General features: G+C 42.1%; 1 protein-coding gene across 5 annotated transcripts in view; it reads left to right on the forward strand.

The window, feature by feature from the left end:
* Positions 1-22,886, forward strand: part of LOC122541370 (zinc-binding protein A33-like) — a 43,869-nt gene that overhangs the window by 8,758 nt on the left and 12,225 nt on the right. For 3 of the 5 annotated variants that reach the window (XM_043678076.1, XM_043678077.1, XM_043678075.1), the window contains exons 3-5: positions 14,323-14,418; positions 17,879-18,112; positions 21,395-21,417. In XM_043678076.1, coding sequence (XP_043534011.1) covers positions 14,323-14,418; positions 17,879-18,112; positions 21,395-21,417 — 353 coding nt within the window. Of the gene's footprint in view, positions 1-11,231; positions 11,521-14,322; positions 14,419-17,878; positions 18,113-21,394; positions 21,418-22,886 lie in introns of all 5 variants that reach the window. The other 2 variants (XM_043678079.1, XM_043678078.1) reach the window with 2 other exon arrangements.

Consider the following 22,886-nt stretch of genomic DNA (forward strand, 5'->3'; position numbering starts at 1 on the left):
GGCCTATCACCCTCACCTTTACCTCCTTCCACCTATCGCATTTCCAACGCCCCTCCCCCAAGTCCCTCTTCCCTACCTTTTATCTTAGCCTGCTGGACACACTTTCCTCATTCTTGAAGAAGGGCTCATGCCCGAAACGTCGATTCTCCTGCTCCTTGGATGCTGCCTGACCTGCTGCGCTTTTCCAGCAACACATTTTCTGCTGCAGAGGACGTACCTTGCCCCAGTCTGGTCGGCAATCTTCACTTAGCTAAGGGCTGCACCAAAGATTTAACTTTGTGGTTGGTAGATAATATAAGAATCAGGAAGTTTATTGCGAACGAGCATGGTTTTAGGTAATATTCAATCATATCCCTTTTGTTTCTTTATTCCAGTTTGTGCATAAAATTACAAGTGGACTCCCAATTTTTGGCTCATAAGTAAAGCTGCCGAGTAAAACGAGTTTCCATGGAGACTGGTCCAAATGTGTCCAAAGTATGAACAATAACTACTTCCTGTGAGTATCAGTAAACTATTAGCTTGAGAAACATTACATAGTTGTCATTGGGAAGGGGCTCATATTACTTATTTTTCAGAAGAACTGAACAATTTATTTGTAAACTGTTGTCTTTGGTCGCTCTGGGTTGCGTTTTGGATTTTGAAAAAAAATCTCGGTGACTAGAACACTATTTCTTCGATTTCTTGAAGCTTTTCAACCACATTTTATGTCGGCAGCCCGTATGTTGCCTTCAACTGTTTTAGAACATAGAACATTACAGTGCAGTACAGGCCCTTCGGCCCTCGATGTTGTGCCGACCTGTCATAACAACCTGAAGCCCATCTAACCTACACTATTCCATGTACATCCATATGTTTGTCCAATGACGACTTAAGTGCACTTAAAGTTAGCGAATTTACTACCGTTGCAGGCAAAGCATTCCATACCCTTACTACTCTCTGAGTAAAGAAACTATCTTATAAGTATCACCCCTCAATTTAAAGCTATGCACCCTTATGTTCGCCGTCCCCATACTTGGGAAAAGGTTCTCCCTGTCCACCCTATCTAACCTTCTGATTATCTTATATGTCTCTATTAAGTCACCTTCTTCTCTCCAACGAAAACAGCCTCAAGTCCCTCAGCCTTTCCTCGTAAGACCCCTCCACCATACCCAGGCAACATCCTAGTAAATCTCCTCTGCACCCTTTCCAAAGCTTACACATCCTCCTTATAATGTGGTGAACAGAACTGTACACAATACTCCAAGTGCGACCGCACCAAAGTTTTGTACAGCTGTAGCATAACCTCATGGTTCCGGAACTCGATCCCTCTAGTAATAAAAGCTAAAACACTGTATGCCTTCTTAACAACCCTGTCAACCTGGGTGGCAACTTTCAAGGATCTGTGTACTGGGACACCAAGATCTCTCTGCTCATCTACACTACCAAGAATCTTACCATTAGCCCAGTACTTTGCATTCCGGTTACTCCGACCAAACTGAATCACCTCACACTTGTCTGCATTAAACTCCATTTGCCACCTCTCAGCCCAGCTCTGCAGCTTATCTATGTCTCTCTGTAACCTACAACATCCTTCATCACTATCCACAACTCCACTGACCTTAGTGTCGTCTGCAAATTTACTAACCCACCCTTCTACGCTCTCATCCAGGTCATTTATAAAAATGATGAACAGCAGTGGACCCATTAGTAACTGGACTCCAGGATGAACATTTCCCATCAACCACCACCCTCTGTCTTCTTTCAGCAAGCCAATTACTGATTCAAACTGCTATATCTCCCACAACCCCATTCCTCCACATTTTGTACAATAGCCTACTGTGGGGAACCTTATCGAACGCCTTGCTGAAATCCATATACACCACATCAACTAGGTTACTCTCCTCTACCTGTTTGGTCACCTTCTCAAAGAACTCAATAAGGTTTATGAGGCACGACCTACCCTTCACAAAACCGTGCTGACTATCCCTAATCAAATTATTCTTTTCTAGATGATTATAAATCCTATCTCTTATAACTCTTATAACAACTGGAGTAAGGCTTGCTGGACCATAATTACCAGGATTGTCTCTACTCCCCTTCTTGAACAGGGGAACCACATTTGCTATCCTCCAGTCTTCTGGCACTATTCCTGTAGACAATGACAATTTAAAGATCAATGTCAAAGGCTCGGCAATCTCCTCCCTGGCTTCCATGAGGATCCTAGGATAAATCCCATCCGGCCTAGGGGACTTATCTATTTCACTCTCTGCAGGATTTCTAATACCTCTTCCTTGTGAACCTCAATCCCACCTGGTCTAGGAGCCTGTATCTCAGTATTCTCCTCAACAACATTGTTGTTTTCTAGAGTGAATACTGTTGAAAAATATTCATTTAGTGCCTCCCCTATGTCCTCTGACTCCACACACAACTTCCCACTACTATCCTTGATTGGCCCTAATCTTACTCTCGTCATTCTTTTATTCCTTAAATACCTATAGAAAGCCTTAGGGTTTACCTTGATCCTATGCGCCAACAACTTCTCATGTCTCCTCCTGGCTCTTCTGAGCTCTCTCTAAGTCTTTCCTGGCTACCTTGTAATCCTCAAGCGCCCTAACTGAGCCTTCACATCTCATCTTAACATAAGTCGTCTTCTTCCTCTTGACCAGAGATTCCACTTCCTTTGTAAACCACGGCTCCCATGCTCTATACCTTCCTCCCTGCCTGACAGGTAAATATTTATCTCGGACACTCAGAAGCTTTTCCTTGAATACGCTCCACATTTCTAATGTGTCCATCCCCTGCAGTTTCCTTACCCATCCTATGCTTCCTAAATCTTGCCTAATCGCATCGTAATTGTTTTTCCCCCAGCTGTAACTCTTGTCCAGTGGTATGCACCTATCCCTTTCTATCACTAAAGTAAACATAACAGAATTGTGATCGCTGTCACCAAAGTGCTCACCTACTTCCAAGTCTAACACCTGGTCGGGCTCATTACCCAGTACCAAATCTAATGTGGCTTCACCGCTTGTTGGTCTGTCTACATACTGTGTCAGGAAGCCCTCCTGCACACACTGGACAAAAACTGACCCATCTATAGTACTCATACTATAGTGTTCCCAGTCAATATTTGGAAAGTTGAAGTCCCCATGACAGCTACCCTGTCTCTCTCACTCCTATTGAGAATCATCTTTGCTATCCTTTCCTCTACATCTCTGGAACTATACGCAGGCCTATAGAAAACTCCCAACAGGGTAACCTCTCCTTTCCTGTTTCTAACCTCAGCCCATACTACCTCAGTTGACGAGTCCCCTAACATCCTTTCTGCAACTGCAATACTGTCCTTGACCAACAATGCCACACCTCCCCCTCTTTTATCATCTTCTCTGGTCTTACTGAAACATTTAAATCCTGGAACCTGCAACAACCATTCCTGTCCCTACTCTATCCATGTCTCTGAAATGGTCACAACATCGAAGTCCCAGGTACCAACCCATGCCGCAAGTTCATCCACCTTATTCCGGATGCTCCTGGCGTTGAAGTAGACACGCTTCAAACCCACTTCTTGCTTGCCGGTGCCATCTTGCGTCCCTGAAACTTGATTTTGGACCTCCCTCCTCTCAACCTTTTCTATACTCGAACTACAATTTTGATTCCCATTCCCCTGTTGATTAGTTTAAACCCACCCCAATAGCCTTAGCGAATTTTCCCCCAATATTTTGGTACCTCTCTGGTTCCGATGAAGACCATCCTGCTTGTAGAGGTCCCACCTACCCCAGAAAGAGCCCCAATTATCCAAGAATCCAAAACCCTCCCTCCTGCACCATCTCTGTAGCCACGTATTCAACTCCTCTCTCCCTATTCCTCGCCTCACTAGCACGTGGCACGGGCAACAAACCAGAGACAACTGTCTGTGTGGAGTTTGCACATTCTCCCCATGTCTGTGGGTTTCCTCCGGGTGCTCTGGTTTCTTCCCACAATCCAAAGATGTGCAGGTTAGGTGAATTGGCCATGCTAAATTGCCCGTAGTGTTAGGTGAAGGGGTAAATGTAGGGGAATGAGCCTGGGTGGGTTGCTGTTCGGAGGGTCGGTGTGCACTTGTTGGGCCGAAAGGCCTGTTTCCACACTGTAAGTAATCTAATCTAATCCTACCAACAACTCTGTTCGCCCTAGCTCTAAGCTTCCATCCTAGCTCCCTGAATTTCTGCCTTAGATCCCCATCTCTCTTCCTACCTATGTCGTTGGTGCCTATGTGGACCATGACTTGGGGCTGCTCCCCCGCCCCCTTAAGGATCCCAAAAATACGATCAGAGACATCACGAACCCTGGCACCTGGGAGACAACACACCAACCATGTGTCTCTCTTGTCCCCACAGAACCTCCTATCTGTCCCCCTAACTATGGAGTCCCCAGTGACTACTGCTCTGCTCCTCTTTCCCCCTTCCCTTCTGAGCAGCAGGAACAGACTCTGTGCCAGAGCCTTGTACCCCACTGTTTTCCCCTGGTAAGTCGTCCTCCCCAACAGTATCCAAAACGTTATACTTATTGTTGAGGGGAATGGCCACAGGGGATCCCTGCACTGCCTGCCGATTCCCTTTCCCTTTCCGTCCCCTGACTGTAACCCATCTGCCTTTTTCTTGTACCTGAGGAGTGACTACCTCCCTGTAACTCCTGTCAATAACCCCCTGTGCCTCCCAAATGATCCTAACTTCTGATATCTGTGTTCAAGAGAGCTAGAATATTAGAGCAAAAATGTACAGCTGAGACTGTCTTCGGGAGAACACCTCGCTGCTGCTAGCAGCAGCCCCGGGGGGATGACCTTGCTGCTGCTGTCACAGGCCCTGCATGGTGGGACAAGGTACTCGCTGCTGCCACCTTCCTGTTGCCAGGAGAACCATCCTGTCTGTGGCCACTTGCTATTGCCGGGAGAAGCCACATCTGCCGACAGCCCGGTCTTGCCAGTGCTGCTTCAGCCCACTACGGAAAAGAAGAAAATAAAGACGAAAAGAAAAGGAAAATAAAGCGAAAGGCAAGAGCAGAAGCAAAAGTAAAATAAAGAAGGCAAGCGGGTGGGCCCCTGGCAAGAGTCCGCACCCAGCCCTTTTATTCCCTGTCATCATGAGGAACAGTTCAGACTCTGGGTCAGCACTTGATGGAGTTCAGAAGGATGAAGGGAGATCTGATTGAAACTTACAGAATACTGAGTCGCGTGGATAGAGTGGAGAAGATGCTTCCACTAATATGAGAGACTAGGACCCGAGGGCACAGCCTCAGAGTGAAGGGGCAATCTTTTAGAACTGAGAGAAGGAGGAATTTGTTCAGCTGTGGGTGGTTAATCTGTAGTACTCATTGCTGCATAGGATTGTCATTGAATGTATTTAAGACAGAGATAAATGGGTTCTTGATTGGTAAGGGGATCAAGGATCACAGGGATTGAGAAATACAACCACTATGATCGGATGGTGAAGCAGACCACATGGACCGAATAGCCTAATTCTGTTCCTATATCTTATAGCCTATGGTATTATAGGATTAAAAAGTGGCAGGAAAGAGAGCTCAAGATATACCAGGGACAGGAAGATGATTGAGGTAAATGCTTGGGGCAGGAAGAGGGGTTTAGAATATGCACAGGCAGAGGGAACTGTGCATGGGATGGGGAGATCCTTATCCATCTCCATGTCTAATTTCTTCAGTATGTCAACTTTTAACATTTTGGTTCATGTCCTGAAATCCTTGGTTCACCAGTTCTAATCTTCTCTAACCCATCATCTTTTTGTTTGCCTTTTCCACCTTTGCTTTATTGCCTGCTGTCCCGTCCTTTATCATATTATGTTCTGTCTGTGAAATTGTTTTCCTAAACCCTTTGCAAAGACAAATCTCTCAATCCTGCTTCAGAAGCCATGTTTAATCCAAGGAGTTAGCATGAGTTTTTCGCTCACTGAGTCTATTTTGCCATTCAGCAAGATAATGTCTGATTTCTAACCCAACTTTCCTAACTGCACACTTCCATCTCTCTCTCTCTCTCTCTCTCTGTATCTTCTTGCTGGACGCTTTTTCTCCATGTTAGGGGATGCACAAGAAGTATTTTTACTCTTATGACAACTGTAAACCCTGTTTTTACCATTGGTATGTTACTAGTGTGATATTTTCCCTTACCCACAACAGCTGCCAAGTAACCCCCACACTCGATTCAATTGCAGCTACACTTGTTCACCCTTCCCTGAAAAACAATGAGCTTTGATTTTTGCACTCTCCTTTGCTGTTTTAAAAGCCTCTTTAGTATATCAATGTGTCATCTTTACATATGTTTTAATTTAACTGCTCATACTAAATGCTATGTAACACCAAAAAGAAAGCAAAATACTTGGAATCCTGGAAATCGGATGTAAACAAAAAGCTGGTGCCATTCGTATGTTACGTATCCTCTGAAAAGAGAGAGAGCACTGACGCTTGACTTCCAGCAGAATTGTCAGGATGAAAGGTGATTGATTTGAAATGTTAACTCCACTTCTCTTGTCACATGGGCTGCCCTAACATGCTACATATTATTATCAATTTTCATTAATCTATCATGGCAATGAACTTGCGACTCCTCTTGATAATTTATTCAAGGAAAGAAGAAGGGATATAGCTATTAGGATAGGTGAAAGGGGTGTTTAGATGTAGACCGCTTAGTTTTTCAAATAACATTGGATAACTTTTCACTTGAAAGGTAGACACACAAAATTAGCAAGTTTGGAGCTAGTAATATGTCAGTGTGGATGGGGAATTGATGAACAGACAGGAACAGAAAGTCAGGATAAATGGGATATTTTTAAGTTGACATGGTGTAACTCATAGAATTCTGTAAGAATCTGTACTCACCTATTTGCAATCTATATTAATGACTTAGTTGAACATTGAGAGAATACGTTCACATTTGCTGACAGTAGCAAGCTGTGTGGAAATGTACGCTGTAGAGAAGACACAGATGCTGTGGAGGTAGAAGCAGGTTGAGTGAGCAACAAGATGAAGTATAATGTGAGATTATATACTTTGATAACAAGAACAAAGAGGCAAACTATATCATAGAAACACAGAAAACAGAAGCAGCAGTAGGCCTTTTAGCCCTTCAAGTCTGCTGAAATGTTTGATATGATCATGACTGATTATCCAACTCAGTCCCCTGTTCCTTCTTTTTCCATATACCCTTTGATCCTTTTAGATCTAAGAACTATATGTAACTCTTTCTTGAAAACATTCAATGCTTTGGTTTCACCACTTTCCCTGACACACAATTCCACAGTCTCATCACTCTATGGGAGATGAGATTTCTCCTCATCTCAGTCATAAATGATCTATCCCCTTAGACTGTGATCCCTGCTTCTGGACTCTACGCTCATCAGGAATGTCCAGTGTATTTTTTAAATTCATTTATTGATGTCATTAGCTGGACTAGCATTTTTTTATTCCTAATTGCCCAGAGTCAGTCAGTCTCATGCTGTGTGTCTGGAGACACATGCAGGACAGACCTGGTAAGGACAGCAGATTTCCTTCCTGAAAAGACATTACTGAACCAGGTGGGTACTACCCTCTGCGTGCAAGAGTTGCCCCTTAGGTCTCTTTTATATCTTTCCCCTCTCAACCTAAACCTATGCTCTCTTGTTCTGGACTCCCCCACCACAGGGAAGAGACTTTGTCTATTTATCCTATCCATGACCCTCATGATTTTATACCTCTTGGGCAATTTTCCCTTTTGTTGGGAAAATGCCAGCATTGTAGCTAAACTGGAACAGCTTGGCTATGTTGCAGCAAGTTCTAGAGCTCATGTCTCCAGAGCAATATTCATTACTTCCAGCCCATTTCTTTGCTATTTGTCTCACAGTTGTGAAAGAATAGTTGGGTTTACATACATTTTATTCCTTTTAAAGAAATGTTGCATATGATCCATTTCACAATTAAAGAAAGGATGTGTATGTAGATAAGAAAATAACAACATTCCATAGTGGATGTGTTCAATTTGAATTTCAAGAAGGCTTTTGACAAGGAGTGCTAAACAAGAGCCCATAGTGTTTGGAGAAAGATATTGACATGGATAGAGATTTGGCTCACCAACACAAGGCAGGAAGAGGAGATAATGGGGTCTTTTTGAAGGTGGCAGTTAGTGAACTAGTGTAGTTCCATAGGGGTCAGTATTGGGACCACAATTGTTCATGTAACACATTAACAAGCTGGATGAAGGACGTGTCAGCATTGTTGCTGAGTTTGCAGATGACACAAAAATAGGAGGGACAGATATTGCTGAAAAGATGAGGAGGCTGCAGAAGGACTTGGACAGGCATGGAGAATGGGCAAATAAATAGCAGATGAAATACAATGGGCAAAGGCTTCAAAAATCTTAAAAACAAAGGAGTCCATGTTCAGGATCATCTTAAGCTTAACATGCAGATTCAGCACATAGTTAGGAAGGCAAATGCAATGTTAGCATTCATTTTGAGAAGGGTAGAATACATGAGCAGCGGGGTACTGCTGAGGTTATATAAGGCTCTGTTAGACTGCATTTTGCACAGTGCCTTGTGTTTTTAGGAAGGAACAATTGCTGGCATCAGAGGAGGTTCACAAGAATGATCCTGGGAATGACGAGCATGTCATACAAGAACTGGTTGAGGACTCTGAATCTGTTCTTAATGGAGTTTAGAAGGATGAGGATAGAATCTCAATCAAAATTGCAGAATACTAAAAGGCCTGAATAGAGTGGACTGGAGATGATGTTTCCACAAGTAGGAGAAACTAGGACCTAAGGCGACAACTTCAGACTGAAGGGACAACCCTTTAGAACTGAGATAAGGACAAATTTCTTCAGTCAAAGGATGGTGGAACTCATTGCCACTGAAGGCTGTGGAGGCCAAGTCATTGAGTATATTTAAGACATAGGTATGTTCTTGATTAATAAAGGGATCAAATGTTACAGGGAGAAATTAGGACAATAGGGTTGAGAAACTCTTCAGGTATGATCAGACAGCGGAACAGACATGATGGGTCGATGGTCTAATTCTGCTCCGATATCTTATGGTCTTATGGATGAGCAGGGACTAGCAGGTGGAGAAATTATTGTTCTGAAAAATCAGACCCTAAGAGTTTTCCTTGTTGTCTATAACCTTCCATGTGGGGTATCCCTCACTTGGGGGAAAAAAAAAGTGTTTGGATGTAAAATGATCAAATAATTTGATGTGCTGCAGAACACCTTTTTATTAAGAGTGTTACATTTTTGGTTATATCAACTAGAAGTTTTTCCACAGCTGAAATAGCATGTCATGGTAATGATATGCCCAAAATATGTGAAAGAACAGGAGTCAGTATCATTAAGCCTTTACCATTATGGACTGCCTCTAAATGAATGAATTGTGAAAAAGCATATATTCCTGAGGATGATTCAGACTTGAGTATACCCCACTGATGACTAACCAAGACAAACAATTCCTTCAAAAGTTGCCCAATTACACATTACAGATAACTGAATACAGAAATAGCAATAAGATAATTGCTCATATTTGTCTTGTTGGATGTACATAGAAACAAAGTGACCACAACTTTGCAGCTGTAAGTCAAAAAGTATTGCATCATGGGCTTTGCCAGCACCTTAGAAGTAGGTACACAGTTGATGGCAAATGATCCTTTAATTAGCGAAGCAAACAAAACTTTGGAGGACTGGATTTTTATGAAAGACACCAGAAGCCATTTATAAATGGCAGCAGTACCCCCATTCCCCAATATCCCAAATTTTGCTGCTGTTGGATAAGGGTGCAATAGTGAGACTGTGTACTGGCTACTTCTGACCTGCCCAGTTCTATTATGGGGGTGAATGTCTTACTACAATTTTTGGGGAGTCAGGTCAGCTTCACCATGACTCATTCATGGATTTCAAGGAATTGCAAAACATAGTGTGTAATGATTTATATTTTAAATTCAGGAGCCTTTTGGAAACTCTTCATGCTAACTAAATGCCAAATTGTGTCACACTCACTCATTCCCAAAGCCTTTTGTTGTTCCCATCCCAACTCAAAACCCCCAATCTGAATTGTACCTCATGCCATCTCTGCAAACTCAAGGCATCAAATGAAATGTTAATGAGCCCGGCTGGTCACATTTGTATGTCAGATGCCCTTGCTTTATTGGTCGTTGATTGTCTTCACAACGCTATACATGGTGGTGCTCACTCGACATCTGACCTCCTCTTGACCACCTGGTGGCACCCTCACCTCCAGCAGATGGCCCAAAGTGTCAGTGCTCGATGCCTCACCTGCCAAGAACACAACCTGGGCGAGGATGTGCCTTGCCTGGTGGGGCAGACACCCGTCCCTGAAGGGCCCTTCCAAACCCTTTGACTTGACTTCATTGAGTTGCAAAAGTGTCAGCATTATAAGTATGTTTTGGTAATTGATGACGTTTTTTCTAGATGGGTTGAAGCTTACCCCACTTCTAATGCTACTGCCAAAACTGTTGTAAATATTTTACTCCAAGAAATTATTCCTCCCTTTGGGATTCCCATTTACTTATCTTCTGACCATGGCGCTCATTTTATTGGTGATATTAATGAGGAATTATGCTGTCTGTTTGGAATCCGCCGCCAACATCATTGTGCTTATCGCCCACAGGCTGCAGAGCTCGTGAAGCATTGTAACCAGACTCTGAAAAGTAAACTTGCCAAGTTGACTTCTGAGACAGGTCTTTCCTGGGCTAGGCTATTACCATTGGCGTTGTTTCACCTACAGTGCACTTCTCTGGATAAACTCGCTAATCCCCAGCCGAAATCGTCTACGGTCAAGTTTTCTGCATAACTTGGACTGATGCCACCTCCCCTATTCACTTCCACCACATGATTGAGGACATGTCCTCCTATGCTGTCTTTGTGACTAAAATTTTGTGAGGTCTTCACTCCCAAGTCCTTGCTGCTCATGAGAAGCTCCCCTCCCTTGAAAGTGTTCTGATTATTGAACCAGGCTCTTTCGTTCTCATGAAGAATTGGACACGCCGTAGCCTCCAAAGTCGATGGGCAGGACCTTTTCAGGTCCTCCTCACCACCACGACTGCTGTTAAGGTTGCCAGGCACTCGGCCTGCGTTCACCTCCATCATTGCAAGGTCATCGCATGAGCCCCTTGCAAGGGGGGAGATGATGGAGATGGAGACAATGGGGAACTAAGAGAAGAATCTGAATCAAACCCGACTACTAAGATATAGCTTCATCTTTCGATTAGTAATTCTTCTTCTGTTTTAGATATCCCAATCCTTGATCCAGAAATGACCATTATGATGAAGATCGAACTTACCCTGCTAAATGGACTTGCCGTCGCCGGCATTGGTGCTCAAGAAGGGACTGTTTACCCGTGTGATCCTGAACAACCAGAGACTGTACCATTTATGCTGAAAAGATGTTCTTGTGTGCCGAGAGACTGATTCCTTTGCATGGAATGTTACCAAGAATAACTGTCGCAATGGTCAACTGCATCAAGAAGATCGGACAGTTCATCTACAGAACAAGTCTCAATGGCCTTTACTCTGTCAAGGTGTGGTGTGGTAGTTTGATTTTAGTTGTGCTATGGGCAACCCTGGTAAACCTTGCCCCTATTCAAAGAGGTCTAAATCTGCACGTCGCAAAAGAGAGAAGGGGAAATGTGATCTTTCACTAACAATTTGTTTCTTCAAAGTCACAATAAAATAATTAGCCAGGATGAAGTGGTCTGTTACGCCTTCACATCAGCAAAAGACTCTCTGACCCCTTTCCCCCTCCCAAATCCCAACAACGGAGTATGGAATGCTTCTAAGGCGTTTACCGGATGTAATTTTTTTTTTCTGACTATTACTTATCCCAACCTGCTAGTTGCTTGTGGACCTCCTCTAATAAGTCCGGGGTAGCCTATCCAAATTGTTGCTGCAGTAAGGGATGGGGGTGCACTTACATGAATGTGACTAAGACCATGTACTATGATGAATTGTACCAACCGCTACTGCTCTCCTGTGGGACCTCTCATCTCGTGCACATGCCTGCTGGAGAAGTGTGTCTCTGTTATTGCTGGTATTCAAATCCTTTGTGGAATGGGTAATGGCACCTACCTTCACTATGAGACCCCTAATGGCACTTCCATCTTCCCAGTTGTGGGATGGAAGGAACCAATCTGAGTCAATAACCGCATCTCTTACTGAAAGACCCACATTTTCTCTTGAGCAGCTTCCACCCTAAGTGCTCAGGGCAACCATACTTTGTGGCCATGGACTACCCATATGTTCGGGGTAGTCACAAAGACAGGCCTGCTTCTTGGGGAGCTCCCTCCATAATCTATACTAAACCTGGACATTATTTCTTCAGCCAAGGCAAAGCGACCAACTTCTTTGTCCTTGATGAAATAAGTACTCCCTGTGCTGTAGCTGTAGGGACACTTTTCCTGACTACTATTCCCTGTCCAATAACCTGGGAATGGTGTTGGGGTTTCCCTGCCAAACGTTCAGTTTCTACTGAATTCTGCGCGCATTGGAAGGGTGCTAAGGCTTTGGGCAGCACTAAAGATCACTCTGTGGGCTGTGCATTTCTTAGTACCTTTTCCTTAGGAGGATCTGCAGGAATTATTAGCCATCAAAATTGAAATTATCTTATTTGTGGTCTCATCCTCTTGGGCAACAAGACGGCCTCAGCCTTAGCAGGAGCTAAGTACATGCTCTCAGATTTACGTCTATTTTCCCAGCAAAGCCGGTACACCCTCGACTGCCTACTTGCCAAAGAGAGTGGGGTTTGTGCCATAGTTAAAGACAGGTGTATGATGGAGGTTACTGACCTCATTGCAGATACTACCAAGCATGTTGCTAACATTTGCACCTTCGTCAATCAAATGACAGAAGGTCCTGGATGGGGAGATACAGGTTTTGGCTCATGGTACAACTCGTTGATAAATCTGGCCATGAATATTGGTATTATTTTAATTTGCCTCTTTGCTGGCATTGCTATTGTTAAATGTATTATTGCCAAGCTAATGGCTTCTGTTGACAACATCGGTTCCCCCGAGAAAATGCTTCTTCTCCATCCAGATGAAGATGGGGAGGAGCGATTGCCTACCCCTGCTCCCTCCCCAGAGGAGGTGGAAGTATGGCAGTCTCTAGTGTCCATTTGATTAGACTGATCTAATCTATGCCCTCCCATCCTATGGTGTGGTCATGGAATAACCAAAGGGGGGAGATGAGGATCTGAAAACTGAATACAGGCTGAGGTAACTAGTTGTTGTCAGGAACAAGCACTTAACACATGCTTTTCCTAACTTAGGTGGCAATAAAATGGCTTTTTAATGCAAATAATATGACAAAGTGACTTCGAGGCTGCAAATTGACGATTCTGCTAAAAGCTGCATCAGGCTTTTAACTCTGATCAAGTTGGATAATTGACTAAGCACAGTCTGCCTCAACAAAGATTAGCAGACAATGCTTCCTTTACAGCATAGAAATAATTAGACTAGGTAAGACATTACTGGCCATCATAATTGACCTTCAAGTGCAAGTACAAAAACTTGGTTCCTGAGACAAGAGTGGCTTGAGTGTTGGAAAACAAAGTTGGTTGCCAGGAAAAATCATTGGGCTGAGTTGCTGTCAACGAAGCTATTTCATTATTTGATTGGTAATTGTCTGAATGTACTGTACAATTATGGCCTGTACCTTTCTTGAAGAAAAGTATAAAAATGTGTTTGTTTTAAGCCACGTGCGCAGCTTTTCTGAGCAACACAAAAGTGTTTAATCTCTGTTTCTGGACAATCTATGCCCAGCTGCATGAGGAGTAAAGTGTGAAGTCTTAAAGAACCAGACTGATTGCTATTGTTTTTTGACCTGATTGTGGAACTTTGAGACCCCGCTGGAAATCGAGATTTTTACTTCATGATAGGAAAGGCTTGGAGGGATATAGGCCAGGAGCAGGCTGGTGGAATTAGTTTAGTTTAGAATTATGTTCGGCATGGACTGGTTGGAACAAAGGGTCAGTTTTATGCTGTATGACTCTGACCTTTACAAATTGAAAGTTCCATAATTCCATGATCTTTATGAGGAAACAAATCACCTCATCTGTGCTTTAAATTGGCAATCTTTTATATTTTGAACTTCCTGAATAGAAACATTGAAACATAGGAGCTGGAGTATGCCATTTATCCCATTGAACCCACTTTGCCGTGAAGCATAATAATGGCTGGAAAATGGAGCTGAATCCAAATGGTTATTACCCATAATTGTGATGAATGATGGAGCAGACTTAAGGAGCCTGCTCCGATTTCTTAATGTTATTCAGTTTGGTAATCTGGACAAACCTATCGTTATGAAACTCACTGTTTCTCTTGCAGGAAAAATTGGGACAGGCTATCAACTTCCTCCAGTCCCAAAAGGAGAAGGCCTGTCAAAGCCAAAGCCAAGAAGAGGCAAAGATTTGTAAATTACAGGTGAGTGTCATATGATTTGTCTCATCCACTGGCTTTCTCGGTAGAGGATGTCATGACGTTTGAACAAAGAACATAAATATTCGAGTAATGTCTTTGCCTAAAAGTTGTATCGTTACTGGGGCACTCTGGCATTTATTTAATTCATGAAATTCTCTTAATGTGCACATGTGTTTGAAGGTGGTAAGACAAGTTTTTTTTCTAAAAAGGAGCATGTGGAATCCTTAGCTTTAAAAGCAGAGTTATAAAGTGTAGCTTCGGATTAAAATTGAGAAGTCTGATTATTGTTCAAATACTGAAAAGTTGGAAATGGTGGAGTTCAAAAGCGCTTTAGGGATCCATGTCCATATTTTAATATTATCAAAAATGTACAAAAAATGCCAGTGGAATATTGGCCTTTATATCTGAAAGGTTAGACTATAAATTTAGCTCGAGTTCTGCAAAGCAATAGTTAGGCCATAACTGGAGTGCTCTGTACAGTTCTGGACATCTCTGTTTAGAAAATATATATTGAATTTGAAAGGAGTGTAGTGTACATTCATCACAATGTTAGCAGGTTTCTGAGGATATGATTCATTGAGGTATTTAGGATTTTGATAATATGTTAGAGAGAAGGTCTTTCCGCTGGTGAAGTGGTTAGGACAACTGGGTATAAGTTTAAAATCAGACCAGGTTATTCAATGTAGAGCAACAACAAGTTGTATTTGTGTGGTGTCCTGTATAAAAGTCCCCAGGTGCTTCACAGGGACATCACAATGTAAGATGTGATGTAGAGATAATGAAGCGGATGACTAAATGCTCAGTGAAAGGAGTAGATTTTAAGAAGCAACTGGAGAAGTTGAGAGATCAGATGTATGGAGGGAATTCCAGACCCAGAATTAGAGTCCAGATATCTCAGGGTTGTGGAGCTGAAGACAATTATTGAGATAAGGAGTGCTAATGCCAGTGAGAGTTTAAAACCACAGATAATATTTTAAAATCAAGGCATCACTTAATTTGGTACTAATGGAGTTTAGTGAACATTGTTGGTGGGACAATAGACTTAGTGCAACGGATAACATGGGTATCAGAGTTATAGGTGACCTCAGACTTACAGACGGTAGCATGTGGGAAGCTGAAAAAATGTGCTTTGGGATAATAAGGACCAGGGGTTACAAAGGTATGATTGTATGTTTCAACAGGACGTAAGCTGAGGCAGGTGTGATATGGGTGGAAATAGGTGGCCTCAGTGAACCTCTGTACTGGTAAATGGGAGTTCAAGTCGGAGTCAAATACAGCACTCAAAATTACAAGCAGACTGGTCTAGCACTAGACATTTGCCAGCAAAAAGAATAGAGTTAGCAGCAATGGAAGGGAAATTTGTAAAAAGGGTCAAACCTAGTCATAGAGATGTACAGGATGGAAAGAGACCCTTCGGTCCAACTTGGCCATGCCAATCAGATATCCCAATTCAATCTAGTCCCACCTGTCAGCACCTGGACCACATCCTCAAACCCTTCCTATTCATATTCCCCTCCAGATGCCTTTTAAATGTTGCAATTATACTAGCCTTCACCACTTCCTCTGGCAGCTCATTCCATACACATACCACCATCTGTGTGAAAAAGTTGCCCCTTAGATCTCTTTTATATCTTTCCCCTCTCACCCCAAACCTATGCCCTCAAGTTGTGGACTACCTCAACCCTAATCAGTCCTTGCCCTTCCAAATACATGTGTATCCTGTCCCTTAGGATTCCCTCCAACAACTTGCCTGTTACCGATGTCAGGCTCACTGGTCTATAGTTCCCTGGCTTATCCTTACCATCTTTCTTAAACAGTGGTACGTTAGCCAACCTCCAGTCCTCTGGCACCTAATCTGTGACTATTGATGATACAAATATCTCAGTAAGAAGCCCAGCAATTACTTCCCTAGCTTCCCACAGAGTTCTAGGGTACATCTGATCAGGTTCTGGAGATTTATCCACTTTTCAAGACATCCAGCACTTCTTCCTCTGTGTAATATGGACATTTTTCAAGATGTCACCATCTATTTCCCTGCATTCTATATCTTCCATGTCCTTTTTCACAGTAAGCACTGATGCAAACTTAATGAGCTTTGGTCTTCTCAATATTTAATACATGGATATTTCTATTTATCCAGACTGATAATTTACAGACAGTAGAAAAATCAAGAGAAGTGATAATGAGGTAGAGCCAAATGTTATCTGAATGCGGGTGAAATCTGGGATTATGTTTCTGTATGAATTTACCCAAGGTGTCGCATGAGGATTAGGCGGAGAACAAGGATAGCTCTGATGAAGCTCAAGACTCAAAATGTAGCTTATTTTCTCTCCATGGAGGCTTCCTGACCTGCTGTAATCTCCAGCACTTTTTGTTTTCAATCAAGGATAAATCCTCATCAGGATACAAGAGATAACAGTGCAGGAACAGAAAGAGAAGCCATCGCAAGTTGTATTCTAGCTATGATCAGGTAGATGAGCATGGAACCAGTCAAATATAGTCCTCCCCCGCTGTCCGAGTTGAAAATGATGGTGTGGTCAACAGTATCAGTGGCTGCAGACATGAAGGATAGTTTGTTTTTGTTAGACTTGGCTGAAAAGGAAAGCTGATTTGATGGAGTTCTGGAAATAACAACATATTCAAGGAGATCTGAAATGAAACCGCAGTTGCAAATGGAGTGATAGTTTACTCATGAACTGGGACAGGATTATTGCTTTATTTAAGGAGTGGGTGCTTACAGCAGATTTGAGGGAATGATAGACAGTACCTGAGGAGAGAGAACTGTTAACAATACTAATTAATGTTGGAGCCAGGATAAAGTTCTAATGAGTAGAGATTGGAGACAAACTGAAGAAGGATCAAAGTTAAGAAGTGAGAGGAGCCTCCGAGGACAGTTGGCCTAGTGTGTTCCTGGGAATGGAAGGAGTGGCAGATTCAGCTGTTCAGATGGTCTCAGTCTTATTGACAGAAATTTGTGAGCTTCTATCCTTTGTTATTGGAGGTGAGGATGGAGAGGACAAGGATGAGATACTGTCTACAATGAAGAGCAGAGGCTAGGGATTTTCTTTGTATTGTTGGATGATCCTGGAACAGTGAACAAAGATGAGAGCTGAACAGGGGGAATGCCTAGGGTGAAGGGGGAGTCATGGTTTTGTTTTGAAACAGTGCCATCAGAGGTAAAAATCAAGGTATGATTGATTAAATCAGCAGATCAGCATTTCTTGGTAAAAGTGCCAGTCACAAGACTGGTAACGTCTCATCTCCGCAGAGCACTGACCAGGGACTGCCTTTACCTCTGATGTTAGGTCTCCTCGGAATGTATGCTTAACTCCTTTGTCCAATGCTTGTTTTTATTAGTTAGCTGCAAGCCTTAGCCAACCAAATTAGACATGCAGCTGTATCTCCAACTACTCAGAAAATAATAACTTATATTGATAGACTTTACTGGATAATTTTCACCCAGGAGCAAGGCAAACTGCTGAAGGAGCAGGTTGATGCCGATCTGTTCGCCATCTATCAATTTTTGGATGAAAAGAAACAAGAACTGCAATCAAAGATTGAGCAGCAAGTGTGCCAAATCATTGAACCCTTGCAAGAAAACGTGCAGAAGATCCAAAGGGAAATGTCCTCAATTGAGCAAATCATTCTGGATGTCCAGTTGCAACTAAGTTTCAAGGAACCTCGAGAGCTTCTCCAGGTGAGAAGGCAATCTGTGGGAAACATGGAACAAATGTATCCTTCACCTTTTGCTCCTTTCACCTGTGTTCTTTGCTCAGTACTTCAGAAGCTTTGAGGAAAATGTTAATAGATGAAAAACTGAACAATTTTGCATTTATATAGCAGCATTCCTGACACAACATCCATATCATTTATATTTTGGAGTGCAGTCACTGTTGTAATTGCAGACAAGATGCAACTATTTTGCACACAACAAGCTCCTATAACCAGCAGTCTGGTGGTGTTCAAGTGAGATTGAAGGATAAATAATAACCAGGGCAACAAAGGCAATGGGATATTTTACATTCACCTCATGAGGAAGATAAGACCTTGGGCTACTATCTCACCTGTAGCAGTGAAGGACCATCTTTTTTTTTGTTGTTGTTGGGATTTATGGAATTGTCAGATGTTGGTTGGTCACGTGTCAGATTTGAACCAATGCCACCTTGATTTGGAAGCTCATGGGTTTCCTGCTTATCCAAGGGTGACTTGAGAACTTGAGATTGGAACAGCTCGAGAACATATAATTCTTTGAGACGGTTCCATGTTCATTGGCTAATCTTGGACTTCAGCCCGCTGCCCATATTGGATGATTCTCTGAGAGATCAAATGAATAAGTCTTATCTCAACCTTAAGTATCTTCAATTATAGCTTATCAATGCCTTACAGTATGGGGAATTCCAAAGATTGATAATCTTTTGAGTGAATAAATTTCTTCTCATCATTATGCTTCCTAGAAACAACAAAACAACCATTGCGTTTATCCTGTCACCCTCACCCCCAAACTTTCCATAATCTTTATGAACACCAAAGAATATAGATCCAATTTACACAGCTTGTAATCAGATGACAATACTTTTATCCTAGGTGCCATTCTAGTGAACTTCTATTGTACTGCCTCTAGTGTAGCTATACCCTTTACTAAATATGTGGACCAAAACTGCATTGTATTTGGTGTGATTTCACCAAAGTCCTCTTCAATTGCAGCAAGACTCAAATCACTGTGCAATAATGGCCACAGGCCAACTACTTTGCTTGTTGTTCCTGCATGTTAACTTACTTTCTCTGCAAGAGTTCACCTCCGTCTTTGAACACCAATATTCAGAAGTTTCACATTGTTTAAAAATATTCTGCTTTTCCATTCTTATGACCAAAGTGAATAACATCATACTTCCATTAACTTCAGTGTTGCCTTGTCCATTCACTTAACTGTTCTTTGCATCCACTTTATATTCTCCTCAGTGTTGCATTTCCACTTAACTTTGTCTTGTCAGTAAATTTAGATACATTATTCTGTCTCATTAGTACAGACTGTAAAAGAGTCTGTAGCTGAGGTTCCAGCACTGATCCTGGCAGCAAGTTAAGCCTATTAAGTGCAGTCACTTGAAAATGCCCATTTATCCCTATTTTCTGCTTCTTGTCCACAAACCAATTCTCTATACCAGTACATCACCAAAGTCCATGAACCTTATCTAGTGTAACATCTTCTTGATTGCCTTTGGGAAGTCCAAGTACACTAAAATTACTGGATCCCTTTGACCTACCCTCCTAGTTACATCCTCAAAGTACCCTCATAAATGTCACACAGGATTTCCCTTTTGTAAAACCTTGTTAGTTTATCTTAATCATATTATGGTTTACTAAATGCATTGTTAAGACTTGTAACAGGTAGCAGACCTGTTAAAGGTCTGTGGTTCCCTATTGCCTCTCTCCCTTCTCTCTCGAATCGTGATATAATGTTTGCTAAGTCTAATCTGTCACTGTTCCTCAAATTGGGGAATTTTGGTAAGTCATGGCTAGCCCATTCTATTAGATATGCAGCTTCATTTCATTTCAGAGTGTTAAGCTGTAAGCTATTTATGTCCTGGAATGATATTAAATATCCTAATCATCATAATGCTTTAGCACCAATGTATCCAACCTATTTTTTAAAACAAAAGGTAGAGAGAAAATAGAATTATAGACTGGTTTGCCTGCCAGCAGTGGGGAAATGCGAGGGTCCATTATAAAATAGCAGAGCGTTTGGAAAACAGTGACAGGATCAGAGAGGCAACATGAGTTCATGAAAAAGAAATAATGCTTGACAAACCTACGAGAAGCTTTCAAAAAATGTAACTAGTAGAATTGATAAGGGGAGCCAATTAACTTGCTTTACTTGGACTTTCAGAAAGCTTTTAATAAGATCGCACATTAGAGATTAGGATGTAATGTTAAAATGCATGGGCTTGGGGATAGTGTACTGACATAGAAAGACAGCTGCTTGGCAGACAAGAAGCAAGGAGCAGGAACAAATGGGTTCTTTTATCCCCTGCATGACAGGCAGTGACTAGTGGAGTACCAAAGGGATCAGAGCTTGGGGAAGGTGCTAACATATCTGTATTAATCTTCGTGTTAGGTCTAAACTATTTAGGTCTATTTGTGATTCTCCATACATTCAGATATGCTGTTCTCATCAGTGCTGCGGTGGTTTACCAATTAAAAAGAAATCAGTGAATTTCTGTTTGTTATTTCAAGTGTATCATCTGGTAATTCCTCAGAATGAGGATTGGGATTGCTAATATATGTGGAGCCTTTTAACGTCAGGAGGATAATGCAGCACAGCGACCATTATGTTCTGGCTGACCAGGAAATGTTCCTACTCATTCTGGGTGCAAAAATGATTTACGAGGATGTTACAGAGACTGAATAGGCTTGGACTTATTTTTGCCTCGAGTGTAGGAGGCTGAGAGGTGATCTTATAGATGTTTATAAAATTATGAGGGGTATAGGTAGAGTGAATAGCAATGGTCTTTTCCCCACGATAGGGGAGACCAAAACTAAAGGAGAGAGGTTTAAGGTGAGAGGGGAAAGATTTAAAAGGGAGGGTATGTGTAACAAGCTGACCGAGGAAATGGCAGAGGTGGGTACATTTACAGTATTTAAAGGACTTTTGGACAGGTATGTGAATAGTAAAATTTTAGAGGGACATGGGCCAAGGCTGGCAAACTGATTAATTCAGTTTAGGAAACCTGGTCAGCATGGACAAGTTAAACCAAAGGGTCTGTTTCCATGCTGGCTATCACTATGACTCCATACAAGGATTCTTCCAAACAGCTAGTATATTACATCAAAAACCTCATGTTGTGCTAACCAAGTCTGATTAATGAACTTTCATTGCATGTTCTTTGTGGATCATTTTATTATACAGACAATTCTTTCTCGTAACTGTCAAATGTGAAAATTATAACCTTCTATTTTGTTTTGGTTTTTCACTTTTCTTTAGGATATCAAACTGCTGCTGGACAGGTACGTGTCTGAAGTTCTTTCTAAATATATGCTCCCGAGTTCCCACTGCTGATCTGACTGGATATGTACACAGCCTAACCCACACAGATATCACACTCCCATGTTTAATACTAAATGTCTTCTGAGTTAGTTGGGCTTGACTGGAATTATGTCCAGTGCTATAGTTTACTGTCATGGCCAATGGAGTTTGGAGAAGGATAACCATAGAATAGAATCATAGAAATTCTACAGTGTGGAAAGAGGCCATTCAACCCATCGAGTCTACAGCTGACCTTTCAAAGAATATCTCTCCCAGACCCAAATCCCTGCCTTATCACCATAATCCACATTTTACCACGGCTAATCCACCTAACCGACGTAACTCTGGACAATATGGGGCAATTTAGCATGGCTAATCCACCAACGTGCACATCTTTGGACTGCGGGAGGAAACTGGACCACCCAGTCAAAACTCACACAAGCACAGAGGACGTGCAAACTCCACACAGACAGTCGCCTGAGGCTAGAATCACCCCTGGGTCATTGGCACTCTGAGGTCACAGCGCTAGCCAGAGTCCCCTTGGCTGCAAAGCACACTTGGTGTCAGTCATAGTTTAATTGGTATTCAGGCTTTCTACCACAAGTTCATAGATTTGAATCAGATTCCAGTGACTGAGCACAAAATCCAGACTACAGTGCACTTCTTTAGGAAGGCTTGACTGTGAAGAGTTGCTATCTATTGCAAAATGCAATATTGAGGCACCGGTCTGCCCCTTCAAGTGGATGTAAAAGATTGCATGGCAACATTTTGAAGAACAGAAGACTTTTCCAACACACCTCCCTTAACCAACATCTAAGATTATCTGGTCATTATCGTAGCCTTACTGTACAAAATTAATTGTGCTTTTTCAAGATACAGTAGCAACTGATGTGATATGATTTGCACATGCCTTTTAGAGGATAGATCCTAACCTTTTAGAATATGTGATCATTGTATATATCCTGCTACAATGCTTGGAATTTATGTTGCCCAAAATTCATGTCCATGAGATTTCCTTGCAGACTGGGGAGAGCTCTGCAGTTTTTGATGTGTTAGGTAGATGGCTTTAAGTATCAGAAGTGAGCATGGAAATTCCTGGCATAAAGGCACGTTACAATAATACTTTTGTGTTTTGAGAAACAGGCACTATAATCTTGGTGTTGCACAAATTAGGGTTTTTGTCAGATCATTTGTGTCACATGATTTGTTTCCACTACAGAACTTCTTTCCAGCTACATACTGGCTGGATGCCAAATACAATTGCCAAGGATTTCAATTCTCTATTTGATTGGCTTGGGCAGCTGACAAACACCTGGAGGGAAAAGCAATAGATTTCCTCTTCTGGAGAAGTCATGCTCTAAGTCTTTTTCAAGATGTGTCAGTTGCTTCAGTTAAAGACATTTCAATGTCATTTTAAAAAAACTAGATCCTCCTGCCAACAAAAAAATTT

This window comes from Chiloscyllium plagiosum, chromosome 37 (genome assembly GCF_004010195.1).
Source record: "Chiloscyllium plagiosum isolate BGI_BamShark_2017 chromosome 37, ASM401019v2, whole genome shotgun sequence".
NCBI lineage: Eukaryota > Metazoa > Chordata > Chondrichthyes > Orectolobiformes > Hemiscylliidae > Chiloscyllium > Chiloscyllium plagiosum.